Source organism: Saccopteryx bilineata, chromosome 3 (genome assembly GCF_036850765.1).
Source record: "Saccopteryx bilineata isolate mSacBil1 chromosome 3, mSacBil1_pri_phased_curated, whole genome shotgun sequence".
NCBI lineage: Eukaryota > Metazoa > Chordata > Mammalia > Chiroptera > Emballonuridae > Saccopteryx > Saccopteryx bilineata.
The window spans coordinates 297,363,471-297,371,644 of record NC_089492.1 but is presented as its reverse complement, the minus strand read 5'-3'; the positions used below and the strand labels follow the sequence as shown (position 1 = coordinate 297,371,644).

The following is an 8,174-nucleotide window of genomic DNA, read 5'->3' as shown; positions in this document are numbered from 1 at the left end:
ATGAGGAAGCAAGGAAGTAATCAATTGTTCAGTGTGTGTGTGTGTGTGTGTGTGTGCGCGCGTGTGCATGTGTGTGTGTGTGTTCACGAAGTAACTGCACCTGTCTGCTTGAGAAAATGCAGAAGTGGGAGCTGAGGTTGGAGGGGGGTCCTATCTGGATAATTAAGAACAAAGAGTCTGGATTACTCTAAGAACAGGGAAGCCCATGAGGGATTTGAAACAGAAATGGACAGATTCTGACAGAGATTTGGAGAGACTGATGTGAAGAGTGAACTGGAGAAGGGAGTGGGGGCTTGGAGCTCAGACCCCAAGAAGGTTATGGAAATGACCACTGCCTTGGGTGGGTGTGTATGGTGACCTTCCCTCCCTGCCTTGACTGGAGACAGAAAGGTGCCCTCAGAGGCAGTGAGATAAGGGATGGGAGAGAGAGGCCTGAGGAAGGGGAGGGTCTGGTCATACCCTCTGCTCCCACAGGAGAGCCCAGCTCTCCCTCCTGTCCCTGGGACACAGGTTCCGCTTCTCATGGTGTCCACCTGACTTTCTGTTCCTGTTTCTCTGAGCAGCAGGATATCTATCTTCATGTCTCTCTCCTTAGAGTAAATTATTTGACTTCTTTCTGCTTCTACAGAACAGCTTGATGCTGGATGTCATGGTCCTTTTCACACCGTGCAGTCTTGAAAATTTAGCTAAGAGGCACATCCATGAGAGTTCCGTTAGAATGCCGGAAATACACACACACACACACACACACAATTATATATTGATGTGGCACTACCATCTGAATGGTTGAACAACACTTCTGCAGGTATTTCATCTCTTGATCTCATTTCCCTCACTTGTAGCAGCAGCCTGATACCAACCCTGCCTCTACAAATGGGGTGACAATTCACCCCACCTGAGATACAGGGGAGAGCAGACCAGCCATTCAAAGCCAGATGGGTGTTTTGGAGATCTGAAAAATTGATGAGCAGAAACCACATCTAGTAGATCAAGGGAAAGAATTGAGACTGAAACCACTCATGTAGTCACCTGCATTGTGACAGAGACCATGCAGTGTAGTGGGAGGTCATGATGTTTCCATCATGTAGTGCTGACCAGATGGGTGAGTCTGTGGAACAAGGTGAACGTTCACATCTACCTCACACCTCGTACGGTAATGGAGGTCAGATGGGCTACAGATGAAAACGTGAAAAGCAAATCAATTTCTTTTCCTTTTGCAAATAATAACATAGGGAAATACTTTGCTAGCTTGTGCGACACAAAGTTCTCTTCAACTGGACACAAAACCATGAACTTAGTGGAAAGATGGGTACAGAAGAATCTGGTAATGTTACAAACTTCTGTTCCTCGCAGACACCAGCAGGGAGCGAAGAGGAAACCGCACAATGAGACTCAGCGGGGGAAGGTATATGTGATGCCAAAATCAGACAATAGGCTGGTACTGAGATCATTTAAGGAATATGTAGACATCTATAATGTGACAGCAGATACCAGAGAAGGAAGAAAAAACTTTAGTAAGTTAATTACATTGACATGCAAATGCACACTAATATTTTAATTGGCACTGAGCTTTGTAAATGCTTGAAGAAATGTACATTAAACCACAGGATGGTGACAATAGACACGATGAATGTTAAAATAAAGAGGGCAGAAAACGCTAAGGGTTGGCATGGATGTGACCCTGCCAGGACCCTCAGACACAGGGAAAGGATTGGAAATGTGATGTCCACTCTAGGAGAGTTGCTGAGCAGAATCTTCCACAAGTGAGCATCCTCAGGGACCATGGTCGGCGCCCCGTTGTGCTGTATAGAGCCAGACTGTCAGGGGCCGAGTCAGAACAAGACCCTGTGTCTCACACTCTCTGAGCAGGATTTCAGATCAGGCAGAAAGATGAGAAACTGGAAATTAGGAGAGACCTGACGTGTCTCCTGAGACCATGGAGTCCTCCTGATCTCTCCCTTTTCTCTTCATCATAGAAAAACCCAGAGTCAGGTCCAGGGCGGGGCTGTACCCTTGCAGTGTGTCCACAGCTGTGGGAACCCGGAGGGACAGCAGCCCCTGACTCACCACATCCTGTGTGTCTCTGTCCTTCAGAACCAGGGGCTCCTCCATCTGCAGAGTGGGAGCACTCGAAGCAGACGCCATGCTGTCCCTCCTCTCCGCTCTTCTTTGCCTCAGTCAGTTGTGGACACAGGGAGAGGGCAGCACAATGGGTTAGGGAGGCTACACATCCCTGTTCTTGGGGAACCTTAGACTCAGGCAGCTTTCAAGGTTGGGTCCTGTTGAGAAAGAATTCAGCTCTGATGTCCAGATACAAACCTCTGACAGGGACTCTCTTGCAGGGCTGAGTCTGGGCCAGAGGACCTGTGTGCAGACAGGTGAGTCCTCTCCAGGCTTCCTGTCCTCACCTTGTGTTTCAGGCCCCGGGGCTCATGGGGGCCCAGAGGCCCTGATATGAGAGGGTGAAACAGGAAGAATTGGGCTGAGTCGGGAGATGAGAGGTGGGGAAGGTGTTCCTAATGCAGCCTTTGTGCTTTTCCCCCCAGGGACAGTCCCCATGCCCACACTCCTGTCTGAGCCAGGGTCTCTGATCCCCTTGGGGAGCTCTGTGACCATATGGTGTCAGGGGACAGCAGAGAGCATGGTGTTTCAATTGTATAAAGAAGAAAAACACATGCTTTGGAACACACACATGCCGGGGAAGCCCATCAACAAGTGCAAATTCTCCATCACAAACGTGACAGAGCATGACGCAGGGAGATATCACTGTGACTCTTACGGCCCCACTGACTGGTCAATGCACAGTGACCCCCTGGAGCTGGTGGTGACAGGTGAGTGGACACTCAGGGGTCCCAGCCTCCGGCTCTGCCCTCAGGAAGGGGGTCTCCCTTCTCACAGCCCAGCCCTGGCGGACAGGAGGGAGGTGTGAGCCCATCTAACATGCTGCCTTCTCCTCTCCTAGGACTCTACAGCAAACCCAGCCTCTCAGCCCTGCCCAGCCCTGTCGTGACCTCAGGAGAGAACGTGACCCTCCAGTGTGGCTCAGGCCAGGGATTTGACCGGTTTGTTCTGACTCAGGAAGGAGAACACGGGCTCTGCTGGACCCAGGACTCACGTCAACATCTCATTGGAAAGTTCTAGGCCCTGTTTCCTGCAGGCGCTTTGACCCCCAACCACAAGCATACATTCAGATGCTATGCCTTTTTTAAGATAAAGCCCCATGTGTGGTCACACCCCAGTGAGCCCCTGGATCTGCTGGACTCAGGTGAGCGCCCTGACTGCGTCCTTTTTCATCAGTCAGTTCAGGTCCTGTCCCCAGGACACATCTGATGTTGGGTGAGAAGGAGGGGGCTCTGAGTCATGGTCTCCCAGCAGAGATCTGCCCCTCACAGTCCCTCCCACCCATGTGCTCCTTCCCCTCACCTTGGAGCGGAACGGGGTAGGTGACCTGGGGAGTAAGGTTTTGGGGTGGGCACAGAGCAGATGTAGGAGAAAAGTCCAAGTGATCTGCAGACTCCCGGGTGACCCCCAGCCTCTCACTAGCCTTGTACACTTGTTCTCAGAACCCTCTGAGGTCCCAGCCCTCCTCCCTATGGGGCCCATCTCCACAGCTGGTGAACCCCTCAACTGTGCTCAGAGAAAGTTCAGTGCACCCCAGGGCTGTTCTGAGAATCTATGAGGAAATCTGATGTCTCCCAGATTCTCAAGGATGAGTTTTTGTCACAGGGATGCAGAGTCAGGCAGAGATGCTGGGAACGACAGGGCTCTCAGGGCTCTGAGATTGGCAGGTGACAGGTGGGGTGGGCATGGCGGAGGGAGATGTTGGGGCCCGGCTTGGGGAGCCTCTTCCAGGCTCATGTGTGAGATGGAATCAACCCCCCCCAAAGGCCATCATGATCCCATGGAGGCTCTGAAGATCACTGCCCGTCCCCACAGAGTCAGGCACAGGGAGCGATAAGTGAGAGTCTCTGTCAGGAGGTGGTAGTTGGGTCCATGAAGTGTAGTGACGGGGTCATCCATAGGGGTTCAGGCACCTGTGGAGAAACTGACATGGACACACCTTCCCCTGTGTGGCCTCAGTGTCCCCAAGTGTAAAAGGAGAGAATCGTGGCCAGAGCTCAGATTTCCTGTTAGTTCTGGCTCTCAGCTCCTGGGAGAGGGGGCTCTCAGGGGAGACCCCAGGGTGTGATGTTATGGAGAGTGTCCCCTCTGTAGCAGTGCTGCTGACACTGTAGAGGGAGGGACATGCAGGACCATGGACTGGAGCTGCAGGCTGCTCAGTCAGAGGGGGAACAAGTTCTGGAATCAGACCTGGTACAGTTTCCAGTTCTATTGGCCCCTGTTTCAGGCTGGAAGGTCCCTTCTCTTCTCTGAGTGTCGGGTTCTTGTCTGTCCATCCCTGGCCCCATCCTGCTCACAGGCTGCGGTGACATCAGGTGACGTATGGGTCCTCACAGAGCTCAGGAGAGCAGGGTCCCCAGCTCAGCCTGACCTTCTCAAAATGGCCTCAGGGTCCCACAGGATAGAGTCGGATACTGGGATAGACACAGTGTCCATCCCACACCCTTGTTTCTCTGATGTCCTTGCTGTGCTGGGGGCAGGTAATAAGAAAGGACACTGAGCTCCAGATGGGACATGGACAGTCCCCTGCAGATGAGGAGCCCAGAGCATGAAGTTGGTGTCCACCTGGGGGGCAGCATGAGGGCAGCACAGGGAGCCCACAGTCCCGAGTTCACCTGCCCCATCCAGGCTGGGTGACCTGGGGCACATTGTGAACCTCTCTGAGCCTCAGTGCAATAGAGGCAGGGTCAACAATCCCTGTGCTTGACTGTGGGAAGGGGGAAAGGAGATGGATGACAGCCCCCAGCATGTGCCTTGCACACAATAGGTGCTCATTAAACAGGATCTGTGGCTCATTCATGACATCACTCATATTCAAGATCACAAGTGGTACCTGATCTTCATGATTAGGGTCTCGGTGGCCCTCATCCTGCTGCTCTCTCTCCTCCTCTTCCTTCTACTCCGACACCAGTGTCAGAGCAAAGGCTGGATGTCAGGTGAATAGGGACAGGGTGACCTTGGTCAACAAAGGGGTCATTCAGGGCAGCAGCCACAGGAAAACCAAATATACAAACAAGGTGAGCTGAGAAAAAGATCTCCCCCAAATCTCAAATCAGAAAATCTAGAAAGAAAACCGTCAGTGTCAGCACAGAAGCATGCTTGTGAGGTAATCTTTCATTGTTTTCAATCTCATGAAATATGAAACACACACGAGTGTGTTAAGGTTTCCTTCTCTCCTTTGTAATAACACAGGGAGGGGGCTCCTACCCTCCCAGGGCAGAGACTGTCCCTCTTCACCAGCCTGGAGGAGGCTGGTGTCTAAGCTGATGCAGGAGTTACAGGCACAGAGCACAAACGCAGAGCCCTGCAGGTCAGCTGATTCCTGCCCTGAAGACCCCCGACCTCTGCTGACCATGTTCCTGCTCTGTCCATAACACCCCTGCCCCCTAAGCCATCTGCAGCCCCACTGCGGACACCCAGATGGAGCCCTCTGTGAGAGGAAGAGAGGGCTGCCCTGTGGGAGGGGGCACAGGGGTTCAGGAGATGACGGGGGAGGGACAAGTGGGGAGATGTGGGGGTCAGGGGTGGGAAGGATGAAAATCCTCACTGCAGGGCCTGGCACCTCCCCTCACCCCTGGGTTAGTGGCCCATCTGGGAGCAGGCGGGGTCTGCAACCCTGAGATCTTGGGGACCCTGCCCAGAGACACCCCCATTCTACCCCAGCAGATGCTGTGGTGAAGGACCCACAGCCTGAGGAGGGTGTGGATCTGAACCCTCAGGTGAGACCCCTGCTCCTGTCCAGGCCACCAAGGACCTTCCTGTTGTCCAGTTTAATCCAATGGAGCCTTCCCTGTTCTCACCTCTCCTGGTTCACAGGAGTGTCCCACACTGACCACTCCTTCTGGGCACCCAGGTCATCCTGCTATAACTCACTTCTCCTGGTTTCCTTGTTACATCATAGCCCCTCCTATGTGGTCCCCTTTGCTGGCCTCTGATCCTCTGTCTGACCTTGTTCAGCCCCAGGTCTCAGGAGGACACATGAATTAGTGAATCACACACAGGTCCTCAGGGACCCCTTCATTCATTCACCAGCAGATGTGAGGGGAGCTCACTGTTTACTGACTCCATTTAGGGGCCTCAGTGCAGCCCTGAGCAACACGGTCTCCACACTCCTCCAGCTCACCTGTGGGGGAGGGAGATGCTGTGCAAACAAGGGGACAGTGTTCTAGAGAGCAAACTGCTGTGAGGAAAAATGGAGCAGGAGTGCAGGGTGGGGAGGACAGAGAAATAAAGAGGTGCAAAGGTCCTGAGACAGGACACACTGCTTTAGCAGGATGAGCCATGTGACTGGAGCCAAATGAGCAAAAGATAGTTTGTTAGGATAAGAGTCAAGACCGTAGAAGCATCCAGATGCCCCAAGGCTTAGGAAGTCCTTGCAGGTTCCATCAGGAGAGTGACCTGATCTGATCTAAAGTTTCACATCATCACTCTGACAACAGGTGGATGATTGACTTGAGGGTGTCACTAGTGAAATCAGGGAACACTGTCTCTGTCTCACTGTCTCTGCAGCAGAACAGGCACAATGAAGTCCCCCAGGAAGTGACGTATTCCCACGTGAACCACTCAGGATCCAGACTCAGACAGGGTATGGCCACCTCTCCTTCCTCCCTGTTGGGCGTATTGCTGGGCATGAAGGACAGACAAGCAGAACAAGATAGGCCGATGGACACTCAGGTGGGTCTCACACTCTCCAGGACCCTGGGCTCCCCCCACCCCATCTGTGTTCCATCTCCCTCACTCTCCCCCTGCTCCAGGTGGCTGCCTCTGAGGCCCCCCAGGATGTGACCTACGCCCAGCTGAACCACGTGTCTCTGAGACAGGAGACAACTGTACCCCCTTCCTCCCCGTCAGAGGAGCCCCCAGTTGAGCCCAGCACTTTGTGAACGGTACTAATGTGTGAGGACCCTGCCCACCCCATCTTGTGAATCTCTCTCCCTTGTTCCCCTCCTGCCTCCTGTCTGACAGCAGCACCGTGTTCCCCAAACCCTCAGCCTCAGGAAGTACAGACACATCTCATCTCATTGGAGCGGAACCTGCACTGAGTGTTTCTGAATTTCTGCTCCCTGCCTGCTCCTGAGGAAACAAGAATTCTCACGCCCTTTTTAAAATTTTATTTAGGAAATTAACTTTATTAGGGTGACATTGATCACTAAGAGTACGTAGGTTTCAGGTGAACATTTCTATAGCATTTGAACTGTTGATTATGTTGTGTACACACCACCCCAAGTCAAATCATTTTCTGTCACCTTATATATGTCCCTCTTTATATCCTTCTCCCCACCACCTCCCCCACACACCTACGTCCCCCTCCCCTGCTTACCACTGCACTCTTATCTATGCCCATGAGACTCAGTTTTATATCCTACCTATGTGTGAAATCATACAATTCTTAGCTTTTTCTGATTTACTTATTTCACTCAGTATACTGTTCTCAAGTTCCATCCATGTTGTCATAAATGTCACTATGTCATCATTTCTTGTGGCTGAGTAGTTCTCCATTGTATATATGTACCACTTCTTCTTTATTCAATCCTCTACTTAGGGACACTTTAATTGTTTCCATGTCCTGGCCACCATGAATAATGCTGTGATGAATATGGGGGTGCATGTGTCTTTATGTACCGATGCTTTTAAGTTTTAAGGGAGATGCCCAGCAGAGGGACTGCTGGGTCACATGGTAGTTCTATTATTAGTTTTTTGAGGAACCGCTATTCTTTCTTCATGCACCTTGGCTGTAGAGAACAATTTATGAATTTGACTGCAGAGGCAAGGGAAGTAAGGTTAAAAATAAATGAATGGGACTATATCAAACTAAAAAGCTTCTTCTCAGAAAAATAAACTGATAACAAAACAAATAGAAAGCCAACTAAATGGGAGATGATATCTTCAAACATCAGCTCTGATAAAGGGCTAATATCCAATATATATAAAGAACTCAAAAGCTCAAGAATGTACAAGAGAACAATCCAATTTAAAAATTGGAGAGGTCCAAAAAAAAAAAAAAATGAGAGAACCTGAACATTCTTTTCTTCCAGGAAGACATAGAAATGGCC

The 8,174-nt window shown here is 51.2% G+C and overlaps 1 protein-coding gene and 1 pseudogene across 1 annotated transcript; both read left to right on the top strand.

Annotated features, from left to right (window-relative positions):
- The first annotated feature begins 2,143 nt into the window (after nucleotides 1-2,143).
- LOC136330134 (leukocyte immunoglobulin-like receptor subfamily A member 5) lies at nucleotides 2,144-4,235 on the top strand (annotated as a pseudogene).
- Nucleotides 4,236-4,245: 10 nt separating this feature from the next.
- On the top strand, nucleotides 4,246-7,004 carry LOC136330133 (leukocyte immunoglobulin-like receptor subfamily B member 5). Its single transcript, XM_066266644.1, has 5 exons — nucleotides 4,246-4,314; nucleotides 4,889-5,057; nucleotides 5,788-5,840; nucleotides 6,631-6,795; nucleotides 6,876-7,004. The coding sequence occupies exons 1-5, from the start codon at nucleotides 4,246-4,248 to the stop codon at nucleotides 7,002-7,004; spliced, it is 585 nt and encodes a 194-aa protein (XP_066122741.1).
- Nucleotides 7,005-8,174: the final 1,170 nt, after the last annotated feature.

What these genes read in the sequence shown, in the direction of transcription:
- LOC136330133 (XM_066266644.1), top strand. Translation starts at nt 4,246, where the DNA reads ATGCAGGACCATGGACTGGAGCTGCAGGCTGCTCAGTCAGAGGGGGAA. An exon ending in GTGTGGATCTGAACCCTCAG is followed by an intron (nt 5,841 to 6,630) that starts GTGAGACCCCTG and finishes CTGTCTCTGCAG; the next exon opens with CAGAACAGGCACAATGAAGT. An exon ending in ATAGGCCGATGGACACTCAG is followed by an intron (nt 6,796 to 6,875) that starts GTGGGTCTCACA and finishes CCCCTGCTCCAG; the next exon opens with GTGGCTGCCTCTGAGGCCCC.